Here is a 15841-nt window from a genome sequence, read left to right as displayed (position 1 = left end):
TGGATTATTTGGTTTTTGGGTGTTGAGTTTGATAAGTTCTTTATAGATTTTGGATATTAGCCCTTTATCTGGTATGTCATTTGCAAATATCTTCTCCCATTCTGCAGGCTGCCTTTTAGTTTTGTTGATTATTTTCTTTGCTGTGCAGAAGTGTCATTTTATCTTGGTGAGGTCCCAATAGTTCATGTTTGCTTTTGTTTCCCTTGCCTCTGGAGACGTGTCTAGTAAGAAGTTGTTATGGCTGACATCAAATAGGTTTCTGCCTGTGTTCTCCTCTAGGATTTTGATGGTTTCCTGTCTCACATTTAGGTCTTTCATCCATTTTGAATTTATTTTTGTGTATGGTATGAGAGAGTGGTCCAGTTTCATTCTTCTGCATGTCTCCAGTTTTCCCAACACTGTCTTTTTTCCACTGGATATTCTTTCCTGCTTTGTTTAAGATTAGTTGACCATATAGTTGTAGGTCCATTTCTGGGTACTCCATTCTGTTCCATTGATTTATGTGTCTGTTTTTGTGCCAGTACCATACTGTCTTGATGATTACAGCTTTATAATACAGCTCAAAGTCTGGAATTGTAATGCCTCTCACTTTGCTTTCCTTTTTAAACATTACTTTGGTTATTCAGGGTCTTTCCTGGTTCCATACAAATTTTAGAACTCTTTGTTCTAGCTCTATGAAAAATGCTGGTGATTTTGATAGGGATTGCACTGACTTTGTAGACTGCTTTGGGTAGTATAGAAATTTTAACAGTATTTGTTCTTCCAATTCATGAGTATGGAATGTTTTACCATTTCTTTATGTCTTCTTCAATATCTTTCATAAGTGTTCTATAGTTTTTTTTTTTTAATTTTTTTTTTCAACGTTTATTTATTTTTTGGGACAGAGAGAGACAGAGCATGAACGGGGGAGGGGCAGAGAGAGAGGGAGACACAGAATCGGAAACAGGCTCCAGGCTCTGAGCCATCAGCCCAGAGCCCGACGGGGGGCTCGAACTCACGGACCGCGAGATCGTGACCTGGCTGAAGTCGGACGCTTAGCCGACTGCGCCACCCAGGCGCCCCTGGTGTTCTATAGTTTTGAGAGTACAGATCTTTTACCTCTTTGGGTAGGTTTATTCCTAGTTATCTTATGGTTTCTGGTGCAGTTGTAAATAGGATCGATTCTTTGATTTCTCTTTCTGCTACTTCATTATTGTATATGGAAATGCAGCTGATTTATTTATATTAATTTTATATCCTGTGACGACTGAATTCATGTATCAGTTCTAGCAATTTTTTTGGTGGTGTTTTTTGGGTTTTCCACACAGAGTATCATGTCATCTGTAAAGTGAAAGTTTGACTTCCTTGCCAATTTGGATGCCTTTTATTTCTTTTTGTTACCTAATTGCTAAGGCTAGGACTTCCAGTACTATGTTGAACAACAGTGGTGAAACTGGACATCCCTATTGTGTTCCTGACCTTAGGGAAAAAGCTCTAGTTTTTCCCCATTAAGGATGATACTAGCCGTGGGTCTTTCATGTATGGCCTTTATGATGTTCTATCTCTACTTTCTTGAGGGTTTTATCAAGAAAGGATGCTGTATTTTGTCAAATGTTTTTTTCTGCATCTACTGAGAGGATCTTATGGTTCATACCTTTTATTTTATTAATGTGGAGTATCACATTGATTGACTTCTGAATATTAAAACACCACTGCAGCCCAGAAATAAATCCCACTGATCACAGTTAATATGTCTTTTACTATACTGTTGGATTCAATTTGCTAGTATCTTGTTGAGAATTTTTGCATTCATGTTCATCAGGAATATTGGTCTGTAATTCTCCCTTTTAGGATGGGTCTTTACTGGTTTTGGAATCAAGGTAATGTTGGCCTCGTAGAATAAGTTTGGAGGTTTTCCTTCCATTTCTATTTTTTGGAACGGTTTCAAAAGAATAAGTATTAGCTCTTCTTTAAATATTTGTTAATTCCCCCAGGAAACCATCTGGCACTGGACTCTTATCTGTTGGGAGACTTTTGGTTACTGATTCAATTTCTTTACTGGTTATAAGTCTGTTCAAATTTTCTATTTCTTCCTGTTTGAGGTTTGGTTTTATATGTTCCTAGGAATTTATCCATTTCTTCCAGATTTCAGATATAAATAAGTTTAACCAAGGACGTGAAATAACTGTACCTTAAAAACTGTAAGACATTGATGAAAGAAACTGAAGATGACACAAATAAATGCAAATATATACTATGCTCATGGATTGTAAGAATTAATATTGTTAAGATGTCCATAATACCCAAAGTAATCTACAAATTCATTATAATCCCTATCAAAATACAAGCAGCATTTTTCACAGAACTAGAACAAATAATCCTAAAATCTGTATGGAACACAAACAACTCTGTATAACCAAAACAATCCTGTGAAAGAAGAACAAAGTTGGAGGTATCATGCTCCAGGATTTCAAACTATGCTACAAAGCTTCACTGATCAAAACAAATACAAAGATCAAAAGAATAGAATAGGCAGCCCAGAAATAAACCCACTTACATGGTCAAGTAATCTATGATAATGGGGATAAGAATATACAATGAAAAAAAGACAGTCTCTTCAGTAAATGATGTGAACACTGAACAGCTACATGCAAAAGAATGAAACTGGTTCATTTTCTTACACCATAAACAAAAATAAATTCAAAATGTATTATTGACTTAAGTGAAACCTGAAAACATAAAATTCCTAGGTGAACACACAGGTAGTAAGCTCTTGAATATTGGTCTTAGCAATATTTTTTAGATCTGTCTCCTCAGACAATGACAACAAAAGCCAAAATAAACAAATGGGTCTACCTCAAACTAAAAAACTTCTTCACAGCAAAGGAAAAGATCAACAAAATGAAAAAGCAACCTAATGAATTGGAGAAGTTGTTTGCAAATGACATATCAGATAAGGGGTTAACACCCGAAATATATAAATAACTCATACAACTCAGTATAAAAAAATCCAATTAAAATATGGTCAGAGCACCTGAATAGATATTTTCCCAAAGAAGACATACAGATGACCAATAGGTACATGAAAAGATGCTCAACAGCACTCATCACTAGGGAAATACAAATCAAAACCACAATGAGATATCACCTCACACATGTCAGAATGGCTACTATCAAAAAGACAAGGAATAACAAGTGTCAGTGAGGATGTGGAGAAAAGGGAACCCTTGTGCATTGTTGGTAGGAATGTAAATTGGTATGGCTACTGTGGAAAATAGTATGGATGTTCCTCAAAAAATTAAAAACATAACTACTATACAATCCAACAATTCCACTGTTGGTATTTTTCAAAGAAAATTAAAATACGAATTCAAAGTTACATGCACCTCTCTGTTCATTGCAGCTCTATTTACAATAGCCAAGATATGGAAGCAACCTAAATGCCCATTAATAGATGTATATGTGTGTGTGCGCGCGCACACACACACACACACACACACACACAATGGATTATTATTCAGATATAAAAAAGAATAAAATCTTGCCATTTTCAACAACATGGATGGACCTAGAGAGTATTATGCTATGTGAAATAAGTCAGTCAAAGAAAGGCAAATATTGTATTATTTCACTGATATATGGACTTTACTATAAAACAAATGAACAAACAAAACAAAGCATAAACCAGCTCATAGATACAAAGAATAAATTAATGGTTGCCAGAGGGGAGGAGTGCAAGCAGATGGACAAAATCGGTGAAGGGGATTGAGAGGTAAAATCTTCCAGTTATAAAATAAATAATACACAGAGATGTAACGTATAGCATAGGGAACACAGTCAATGATATTGTAACAACTTTGTATGGGGACAGATGATAACACTTACTGTGGTAAACTTTTCATAACTTATATAAATATTGCATCACTATGTGTACAACAGAAACTAATACAATGTCATACGTCAATGATTCTTCAATTTAAAAAAAGAATGAAATTTTGCCATTTGTGGTAACATGGATGGATAACATAGGAATTATGCTAAGTGAAGTAAGTCAGAGAAAGATAATACCATAGGATTTCACGTACATGTGAAATTTAAAAAACAAATGAACAAACAAAATAAAAACAAAACCATAGATTAAGAGAAGTGGTTGCCAGAGGAGAACTAGGGAGTAGATGAAACAGGTAAAGGAAGTGAGGTAAAAACTTCAAGTTATAAAATAAATAAGACATGGTGACTATAATAGCCCACACTCAATAATATCATAGAGCACACTTGAAAGTTGCCAAGAGAATAAATCCTGAAAGTTAACTTCATATGGTGATGGATGGTACTAGGCTTATTGTGGTGATCATTTTGCAACGTGATCAAATACCAAATCATTATGGTGTACACCTGAAAGCACTATAATGTTATATGTCAATTATTCCTCAATAAAATTTACAACAATAAAGGAAAGGAAGAGCTTTGTGAAGTATGAAAACAAATTCATTTAAGGCTATGTGAAGTTTGATTTAATTATGGACCTTTCAAGTGGGCAATTTAATGCCTGAATTTTGAGTTAGAGAGATAGGTCTCGATATGGCTTTAGATCAGATTAGGGACGAATCAGCCATCATAGTTCAGTAGATGATATGATATATAGAATAAGATTGGCTTTGGAGTCAGACAGACATGAGTTTGAGTTCTGCCTCTGTCACTTACCAGCAGTGTTACTTTGAGCAACCACCTTTATTTCTCTGAGCTTCAGTTTCTTCACTTATAAAATGGATAAAACTGTTACCTCACAGAATTAATGAAATATTGAAATATTAATTATATGGAAATTTTACCTTTTTGTTAAATTGTTACATGTGTTATTACATTTAATCATCAGAACTACATACATGTATTATGGGTATATATATATATATATATATATATATATATATATGTACACACACACACACACAAAGATAGGCAGATGGATTGCCTTCTAACAGCATCTCTGAATTCTCAGAGAAATGCATTTGGAGTGTCCACCACAAGGCCATTCAAGAAGGCTCCTCCCAGAAGTGCTAGGAATTTAAGAGGGCACTCCTGACCTATTCTTCTATTTGTAGTTGGCTTCACAAATTCCTTGTGAGTGGTAAAACTTTGGCCCTCAAAGTGAGGATATTTTAGGATCCTCTCAGAAGTCTGCCAAGATCCATCCAATCAGGTTCTTCTGCATTGTCCCAGACAAAATAAGTCCTAAATATTTGTTTTGAAAGTCAGGACTGCTGCTTATAAAAGTTTCTCAGAGGTGTGTGTGTACATGTGTGTTGTATGTATAGTTCTTTTTGAGTTGAATGTATATGCAATACAACCGTATCAAGGGGTGTGGGAAGTGAAAGAAAGTTGCTTTATGCAGAGAATAAACAGCAAAAAGGAGAAACAAAATTAGAACAAAGATAGACAGTCCTGGCCTTAGCATAAAAGTGGTCCCAAAATACTGGGTTAAGTAAAAACTAGTCCTTTTGCTTAGATTCTCCAGTTTGACAAAATCTGAAACTGTCAGCAGAATAGATTATTCATACCATTTTTTTCAATGCAAAGAATGCAGTCAGAATTTTATTTAGAAAATCATAGATATATTGATGAGGTGACTATTCAAAATCTACACAATAAAATTTACACACATTATATTTAACATATGCTTTACCTTGATCATTATTCTCTGGTATCTTCTGCGTTCCAGCCACCCTCTGACATAGGCCTGCATGATGGTGATCATTTTCACTATTTTTTTGGTATTTATGAATTTGTTCCTTTCCCGGAACACTTGGAAGATCTCTATGTGTGGTCCAATTCTTTTAACTTTATTGTCAAGTTTGCCACTTTTAGTTAGAATAGATTTTGACCTAAAAACAAAATATAAAACTTTCTTAGTGTAGTTAATAAGAAAAATAATCACTTCTGAAAAGTCTTAAATTCATTTCAATGATAAATATACTGAAATAGGAAATGTATTATTATTTGTACATAGATTTCATACAGATCACCTGAACATGTCAACAGGGTTCTCCAAATAAGTTTCAATATGCCAGAATCAACGTAATATGTACAAAATTAACCTTCTAAAGAAAGCAAATCCAAAAGAAAGCAAATTTGTCAAAGCTTATCCATAACTATTCAAGAAAGAGATATAACATTTGAGGAACAAAATGTTTTCATATAACAGAGTTAGTCATATAGTTAGTCAAAATAAAGACTACTTCAAAATTATTTGGCACTGATACGCTGCTTATCAGACACAATCTGAAAAGTGATTTTATTTTCCAAATGCTCTCTATCAAAAGGCATGGTAGTGTAGTGGTAACGTCATGGACTATAGGATCACAGAAGCAAGTGACCATAATGGAAACTATTATAAACCCTGACATACTGATGTGGATGGGCCTTGCAGTGATGAAAATTTGTGAGAAAACTGCAGACTTTCTACCATGGACAGACTGTAATCTCGTGTCTGCTTTTTTCATTTATATATGGTGTATTCTTTATGTGGCAGTTAGTTTTTTCAAAGTCTTCCAAAGTTCAAAGTATAGTTTCCCTGCAATTTTTAGCATATAAAAATCTTTTTTTTCCTCTTCATTACTTTGGTTTCTGCATGTTTCACAGCTGAAATTCCAATGAGTTGCCCAGGTTGATTCATACACCAGACAGAACTGAGTCTTGGCCCTAAAAAGTACACTGTATATAGATATCTGGATCCTGGGCCCAACTTTCTTGATTCCCAGAGTGAATATCATGGCTCTGTTTCTGCATTTTCTTTCCTCTGGAGTTTATTTTGATGTCTGCATTATGCTGATTCATGAGGAGTCCTGTTCTATTTTGTACAATGGACATTATTGTTCTTCCCGTGGTAACTGAAATGTTGGGAGTCTGATTTTGATTATTTCACGCAGACATCTAGTCTCTGTCGGGTGGTAGATGGTAGATGACAGCTCAGTCTTTTTCATTTCTTCTTTTATGTTAGTCTTAAAGTTTATGATATGCCTTGTATTACATGTAGTTTGAACACCAGTATAGCTAAAAACATTTAAGAGGCAATTTTGTGCCAACTAGAATGGAGATCAGCTCCCTATCAAGAGACTGTCATAACAAGTATCTTCTTTGACTCCTTGACATTCCTATTCCCAAGAAGCCACAACTGACAAATGAAATTTGTTCAGGCACAGAAAACTGGGTTCCATATCTACTTTTCACCTATAGCTAAGGATGTAGAACTAAGGCTGTTTATTCTCTTTGTGCTTGTGTGTATAAATGAAAAAAAAAGTTCTCACTCTCCTTGCAAAAGAAAAGAAGTTAGCTTTGTACAACGTTCTTGTAACTGTAGTTCTTTTGTATCTATGGCTGGTCCTTTCTCTCATTCTCTTTCTTGAGAAAACTTTTTTTAGATTAATGAGTCAATACTATATCATTTTGTGTTCTGAAAAAATATCTTATTTAGACAAAACTACACTAAAAGCAAAGAAAAGGAAGTATATCTTTCAGGGGGTTTTTCTTTAAATTAATATTGATTTTGAACAGTTTAGAAAAGAGAGCTCTGCCTTATAAGAGGATTTTTGCTTGGTTGATATAGCAATTTTGATGAATGACCTCAATGTATGAAAAAACTAGTGATGTAGGCAAAATGTTAATGATTAGTTCTGGCTTATCCAGAGTTTAAAGACCTACTGTGAAATCTAGAGAATTCTGATTTCCTAACTTTTTTCCTTTCTGTCAGAAGAATTAAGAGAATTGTCATAGAAATACCCAAGTGTGCCAAGTGTATACTCTAAGTTCCATGTTCCAACAAGAAGAGATAAATAAATCTTAAAGGGGTATGTATGATTGTAAATTGATGTGTGATGTGTACTGTTGAAGCACAAGTATTCTGCTGGTCTCTAAAGTTGCCTTGAATGTCACAGAGTTCTTAGTTATCCCCTGAAAAGTGTGTGTGTGTGTGTGTGTGTGTGTGTGTGTGTGTGTGTGTAAGAGAGAGAACTGAAACTGAAATTAGTTATTTTGGTTAAAAGCTATAGTTAAAATGAGTGATTAGAACTATATTAAGTAAAATAATTATGAAGAAATGCAAACGTGTACAGAATGATGGATATGTTTTGTCTGTTTTTATCAACTTAACAAGAAATAAGTTTTATCTTAGGCTTTAGACATACAGACTTTGATCAATAGTACATCTGTAAATAACTGGAATGCTAAAAATAATAGAAAGGGAAATTTGAAGTTGAAGTATAATTTATAGAAGGCTTGATGTATAGTGAATTATATTAACAAATAATGGATTTGAAAAGCTATAAAATATATCATATTTTTACCAAGTCAATTTTGATAAGTTTAATCATAAAAAAGAGAAATGCTTGTGAATCCTTGACTATAAAATGTTATTTAAGTGGTATACAAAAAGAATAAGATTGGAATTTGATTTACTTTCTGTTGTATTGACAGACTGAGTTTTGGATCCATTCTGCTCTTAATTTAACAAAGGAAAAACCATTTAATGCCTTCAATATAGTGTGCCTGGAAAATAAAAGTTACTTATATCACAAAAATATTCTATCGTAATTATCTTTTTTTTCTTTGTGATCTACTGCTTGCAAAATCTGTTATTCCTAATATTTAATGTTATGGTGGCTGTGTTACTATTGTTTTACTCTAAAGGAACCAATGAATTGCTCATAATCTTGGCTCCTCTAACAATTCTTTCCAATATTGTTTCTCCAAGTTCAAACTCCAAACGTAAAAATAAACTATTATTATATATTTTAAGCTATCTTCTGGGTGTCCCAGATGGCTGCAGGACCACACCAAAGATTTTCTTCTTCACTATATAAAAGGAGGGATGCTAGAAATGGTAAAGTATGTTTGGCATAGTTATATAACTGAACCAAAGATGTTTTTTTGTATATTGGCCCCTACGTTGTTCTTATATCAGGGTAGGACCATTAGCTCACAAGCCTGCTGGCTCAAAACTCAAAATTCTTAGACATCCTATTGTTTTAAATGTCTCCCAAAAAGTATATTTTCAGCCATTCAGAACCTGCCTACATATTTTGGAGATATTAGCAGGTTCAATTCGAGACCACTGCACAACAGTGAATATCAATGTGAATATTGCAATAAAATGAGTCAAATGAATTTGTTGGTTTCCCGGTGCATATAAAAGTTATATTTCTACTATATCATTGTCTACTAAGTGTGCAATAGTGTTATGTCTAAAACAAAATGTGCATACCTTAATTTAAAATTCTTTGTCATTTCAACAATCTTCACAATATGTCCACCAGGATTAGATTCCATTTTAAGAAACAACATTCTGGGGCATCAGGGTGGCTTAGTTGATTGAGCATCTGACTCTTGATTTCGGCTCAGCTCATAATCCCAGAGTTGTGGGACTGAGTCCAGCGTCGGGCTCTGCACTGACAGAGTGGAGCCTGCTTGGGATTTTCTCTCTCTCTCTCTCTCTCTCTCTCTCTCTCTCTCTCTCTCTCTCCCCCTCTGCCCCTCTACCCTGCCTGCTCTTTCTCTCTCAAATAAAATTTAGGGTTTTTTTAAACAAAAAAAAAGAAACCACTTTCTTTGCTCATCCTTAAGAAGCAATTCCTCATCGGTTCGTTTCATTGTGAGAACACAGCAATTCAGTCACATCTTCAGGCTCCACTTCTAATTCTAGTTCCCTTGCTATTTTCACCACATCTGCAATTACTTCCTCCTCTCTGAAGTCTTGAATTCCTAACGTCTTCCATGAGGGTTGGAATAAACTTCTAACCCATTTATGTCACTATTTTGACTTCTTCCCATGATATCACAAATATGGTTAATGGCACCTAGAATGGCGAATCCTTTCCTGAACGTTTTCAATTGACTTTACCAGATCCATCCAAGGAATCACTATCTACAGCAGCATTAGCCTTACAAAATGTAATTCTTACACAATAACACTTAAAAGTCTAAATCAGTCCATGACCCATAGCCTACAGAAGAGATACCATGTTAGCAGGCATGAAAACGACATTCACCTCATTGACCATCTCCATCAGGGCTCTTGGGTGACCAGGTAAATTGTCAGTGAACAGGAATATTTTGAAAGGAATCTTTAATTCTGAGCAGTAGATCTCAACTCTGGGCTTAAAATATTTAGTAAACCATGTTACAAACAGATGTTCTGTTATTCAAGGTTTATTGTTCCATTTATAGAGCACAGGCAGAGTAGATTTAACATAATTACTAAGGGTTCTAAGATTTTAAGAATGGTAAATAATCATTGGCTTCAACTTAAACTCACCAGCTGCATTCACCCCTAACAAGAGTCAGCCTATCCTTTGAAGCTTTGAAGCCAGGCATTGACTTCTCCTCTCCAGCTATGAAAGTCCTAGATGGCATCTTCTTCCCATACAAGGCTGCTTCATTTACAATGAAAATCTGTTGGTTGGTGTAGCCACCTTCATGAACGGTCTCAGCTAGACCTTCTGGAGAACTTGCTCCAGCTTCTCCATCATCAGCACTTGCTGGCTCACCTTGCCCTTTGATGTCACTGAGATGGCTTCTTTCTTTAAACCTCATGAACCAACCTCTGCTAGATTCCAACTTTTTCTTCTGCAGCTTCCTCACCTCTCTTAGCTCTCATAGAATTGAGGAGAGTTAGGGCCTTGCTTTGGATTAGTTACGCTTTGGCTTAAGGGAATATTGTAGCTGGCTTAATCTTCTACTCAGACCACTCAAACTTTCTCCGTCTCAGCAATAAGACTGCTTCACTTTCTTATCATTGATGTGTCCGCTGGAGTAGCACTTTTCATCTCCTTTAAGAACATTTCTTTGCACTCACAACTTGGCTGTTTGGCACAAGAAGCCGAGCTTTCACGTTACCTGGGCTTTCGGCATGCCTTCCTCACTAAGCTTAATCATTTCTAGCTTTTGACCTAAAGTGAGGGATGTTCAACACTTCCTTTCACTTATTAAATGATCTAATTTCAATCTTGTTATGTCTCAGGGAACAGGCAGGTCTGAGGAGAGGAGACACAGGGGACAGCCAGTTGGTGGAGCAGTCAGAACACCACATTTATGGATTTTGGGTGTGTTCTGTGGCACCCCAAAACAATTACAATAGGAACAACAAAAATCACTGACCACAGAACCATAACAAATACAATAATTATGAAGAAGTTTGAAATATTGAAAAAATTACCAAAATATGACACAGACACATGAAGTGAGCAAATGCTGTTGGAAAAATTGCTCAACACAGGGTTGCCACAAACCCTCATTTTGCAAAAAAAAAAAAAAAAAAAAAAAATGCTACTGTGAAATGCAATAAAGTGAAGCACAGCAAAACAAAGTATGCATATAGTTCTCTCTAAACTAATCTCTAAAATAGTTATATGTATAAAAATATCAATCATAGTTTTGCTTATCATGGGAGAAATCCAGAAACAAATATCTAAGTAAACTGTATTATATCCAGTCAATAAATTATGAGGTCATAAAAGTGATATTTATGAACATTATGTAATAACTTAAGTGCTTACGATTCCAAAAAAGGATTAAGAGAATGAAGACATTAAATTATATGCATTATATGATTGCAACATTATCTTCTAAATGATGTATATAAATAAGTCCAGAAAGAAACATGCTAAATATTATTAGTGACTGTATTAATGCGGTGGTTCTGAATCAAGTGAGGCATCTAAGAAATATTTTCAAAGAACTCCTGCTCAAGGTCTTTCCTCATAGATTCTGATGCATTAACTCCTCCAATAAAATGCAAATCCATGATTAAACAGTATGTTGTAAAGAAAACCTTAGGTTTATTTTTTTAACTTTTTTTTAACGTTTATTTATTTTTGAGACAGAGAGAGACAGCATAAACGGGGGAGGGGCAGAGAGAGAGGGAGACACAGAATCGGAAGCAGACTCCAGGCTCCGAGCCATCAGCCCAGAGCACGACGTGGGGCTCGAACTCACGGACAATGAGATCGTAACCTGAGTTGAAGTCGGATGCTTAACCGACTGAGCCACCCAGGCGCCCTGAAAACCTTAGGTTTAATAGAAATGGTTACAACTGACTAATGAACAACATGGGTGTGAACTGTGCAGGTCTACTTATATGTGGATTTTTTCAATATAGTACAGTACTATATATGTATTTTCTCTTCCCTTATGATTTGCTTACTAACATCTTTTCCAGCTTACTATATTGTAATGTATATGATACATTTAGCATACAAAATATGTGTCAATTGACTTTTTATTACCAGTAAGGCTTCTGGTCAACAGAAAATTAGTAGTTAAGTTTTGAGGCAGTCAAAAAGCTATATGCAAAATTTTTATTCTACGGGAGAGTCAGCACCCTAATCTCCATGTTGTCCAATTGTCAACTGTATTTATTTCTTGTTCTCTATTTTTATATTTTATGTAGACTAATATGCATTGTACAACAAAAAAATAAATATATAATAATTAAATCCATTAATAGCAGTAGTAGCAGCAGCAATATTTTACTAAACATTTGTTTCAGATATACTTTCTCCCTGAATCCTGAAAATAGTTTTATTGGATGGGCGCCTGAGTGACTCAGTTGAGCGTGCAACTGAACTTTGGTTCAGGTCATGATCCCAGTGTCATGGGGTCTAGCCCCACATCCACCTCCACTGATCATGGATCCTGCTTAAGATTCTCTTTCTATCTCTGCCCCTGCCCCGCTTATGCACTCACTCGTGCCCTCTCCCTCTAAAATAATTAATAAATAAAAATGTTAAAAATAATAATTTTATTGGATAAATGTTACTATTATGATTTCATCCATTGATGCAAGAGAAATTAGGTGACTTCCAAAGATCATGAAGGTGTAATTAGCATAGTCAGAATTCAAAGTCCTCCTTGCCTTGTATGTAATAAAATCAAAAGAGAACAAAATCATGTCCTGACTTCCCCAATCCTCAATTGTTAGGATGATTTGGGTGACTGGCTCTAGGTTTCTCTTCTTTTGTTTGTTACAGCAGAAGTGAAAAGATACAGCCATACAACATATACTAAGATAGGGGAGATGCATTGTGACTGCCAAATATATGGAGGCCAAGTGACCTCTTATTAGAGAATCAGTAGGAACTATCCTGTGCTTACCGTCTAAATGAAATTTAAAAATTTATCTTCTTTCACAATGTCTTAACACAATTCTGATATGGAGAGAATTCTCATTTTTACGGATTCTTAGCCACTAAAGAGTCTCTATAAAGTTCTTCTGGAAAATCTTTATGAGATAAATATGTAAGTCATTAGAGGCTAGATATAAAAACAGTTTTCCTCATTGAAGAGACCAACTGCTTTGTCCTCAAGCCACCTCCTGCTAAAGTCACCCTAAGAAAGATTGAGAGAAAGACCAGGGATGGCTTGAATAGCTGAATTTGACTTTTTCATTTGAAGTTTGACAAATCTATGATCGCGGTATGAAATCAAGTAGTTTTCAGTGAGAGAAGAAATCATTAAGCAAGATTACATGTGAGAAAAGATACAATAAGTTAATTAGTAAGTTAATCATGTCTGAACATTAGATACTGAGCTTGGCAAACATTTGAACAGGGAATTTCCTTTCAACTACTAATGCTTATATGGTAATATATATTAAACACTAAATCAGTTTTAGAGTTTGGTTCAGATATTGCTACTAATTAGTTTTGGCTGATATTGAAGTATTTTGTATGCTCCATTTATAAAAGCACTGCTTGCCCATCTGTTCATAGGTTGAAAGTGATTAAAGGGTACTTATTTTGGCTGTTGTAAAAGCCAAATACTTTTTAAGCTGCAAATATGTGACAAAACCAGTTGAGGTTGCCAAGTTCAGAAATATATTAAAAGAGATTTGTGATGTTTCCCTCCCCCAATTCCTCTTCCAACCTGCATTATCAAAAAGTAAATATCACTGTTTTCCCGATTAGACTAGCATGCCTCTTTGTCCAAATGCTTTGCAATTTCGTTATAATTTTCACAATTTACCCTGATTTGGATCCTCTGCTACCAAGCTGTGTTGAGGGCTTTCGTTTCCTGTACGTGCAGCCTTGAAGTAGAAACATGTGATGCCCTCGTGCTCTGCATGCCAGATTTGAAAGCAATGTGGGTAACGAGTGAAATAAGTTTGTGGCCTCCTTTAATCCCCTACATGAGGTCTGTTCAGTTTGAAAACAATGCATTTAAATTCAGAGTGGGATTTTAAAAAACAAAGATTTTTAAGAATAGGGATGCACTACATTTCCATGAATAATATAGTCTCAATACTATTTAAAATTTTTAAGTAATCTCTACACCCAATGTGGGGCCCGAACTCACGACCCCTAGATCAAGAGTCACATGCTTTTCTGACTGATACTGCCAGGCGCCCCTTGTCTTAATACTATTTAATACTTCATTTCCAAATCTTCCCAAGGGATTAGCGCTGCATATTTGTAAAACCTGTACACTTCAAAAATCAGACCAGGGTTTCGGGGACTTTTAAAAATAAGATGCAATCTCCTGAAGTGGAAAATAACACCACTTTAATTCAGGAAAAATGTTTACTTTCAATATCTGAATGAAATGCATTTTCTTCTGTTCTTTATACACTCCTTTTGTATTTTGATCATTCCTCATGATGTCAGCCTGCCAGATGCTCCCAAAACCAAGTTGCCTCTTATTTTTGGCTGTTCCCGGTAGCATAGCAATCTCTCAAAGTAGATCATATTAAAGGGTGGGGTCGACATTCTATCTGAAGTCTCTGTGGGTAGGCTCAGTCAGTTAAGCATCTGACTCAGCCTCAGGTCATGATCCCGCAGTCCATGGGTTCGAGCCCCACGTTGGGTTCTGTGCTGGCAGCTCAGAGCCTGGAACCTGCCTCGGATTCTGTGTCTCCCTCTCTCTCTGCCCCTCCTCTGCTTGCACTCTGTCTGTCTGTCTGTCTCTCTCTCTCTCAAAAATAAATAAATATTTAAAAGATTAAAGTTTCTGGGGGTATTTGCTTTAGTTTATTTACTACCTGAAGTTCTCTAACTAGTACCTATCCAGCAGTGCAAGTGATATAATGGGTTGGTAGGATTTTCTCTCCTTGACCCTAAAGAAATTCTCCCAGCCAATTTTGTCATATCTCGGGAAAGATGGGTTTTATTATTACTGCTGCTGCTGCTTGGTATCAATTTATCAAAAGCTTTTCCTCAAAACAACTTGGAAATATCTAAGTTCAAATTCAGTTCAAAAAAAAAAACCCACAATTATTCTTTCCCTCACATATAAACATTTTGGAGGAGCACTTATTTATTGTGAATTAAAATGAAATTGTCATTTTACATAGTAGAAAAACAAAAGTAGAAAGGAAATGTTATTTTTGTTCAAGTTTCATTGATTCTGATTTTATGGTCAAGGTAATCTATGATGCACTTTCAGAGAATTCTCTTTCATACAAACATTTAAAACTCCTTTTTATTGTGCCTACGCATTTTAACCATAAGACACTGAAAAAACTTACCCTGAAGATGCCTGAAATGACTAGGAAGTTTATGCCAAAGGTGTAATAGGAGCTGCTTTTTCTGTGGCACAGTGACCAGAATTGTCAATTTTTCATGAGCTTATCTAAAAAATAAGGAACATGAGTTGTCTACTCTCCCAATACAGTAATTTGCTTATTTCTCTTGGGGTGACCCTCTGCTCCTGTCCCAAACTTTAGTCAGTCCTGGAGGAGAGTTGCCTCCACCCACTGCCATCTGTCTCTCTCATCTCTGCTCAAAAAGGGCAGACAATGAAGACTGGTGCCTGTTCATAGATTACTTGTCCCTAGAATAGAATTCAGGTGATTCTAAAATCATTTTCTGATATTACT

The 15841-nt window shown here is 35.5% G+C and overlaps 1 protein-coding gene across 1 annotated transcript in view; it reads right to left on the bottom strand.

Annotated features, from left to right (window-relative positions):
* IQCM (IQ motif containing M) overlaps nucleotides 1-15841 on the bottom strand; it is a 390946-nt gene that overhangs the window by 207637 nt on the left and 167468 nt on the right. Inside the window, exon 8 of the mRNA XM_030312945.1 lies at nucleotides 5663-5861. Within this exon, the coding sequence (XP_030168805.1) occupies nucleotides 5663-5861 (199 nt within the window). The remainder of the gene's footprint in view (nucleotides 1-5662; nucleotides 5862-15841) is intronic.

The sequence above is a fragment of the Lynx canadensis genome, chromosome B1, assembly GCF_007474595.2.
Source record: "Lynx canadensis isolate LIC74 chromosome B1, mLynCan4.pri.v2, whole genome shotgun sequence".
Taxonomy (NCBI): Eukaryota; Metazoa; Chordata; class Mammalia; order Carnivora; family Felidae; genus Lynx; species Lynx canadensis.
Note: the sequence above shows the minus strand (reverse complement) of the source record. Positions and strands in the feature narration are given on the sequence as shown.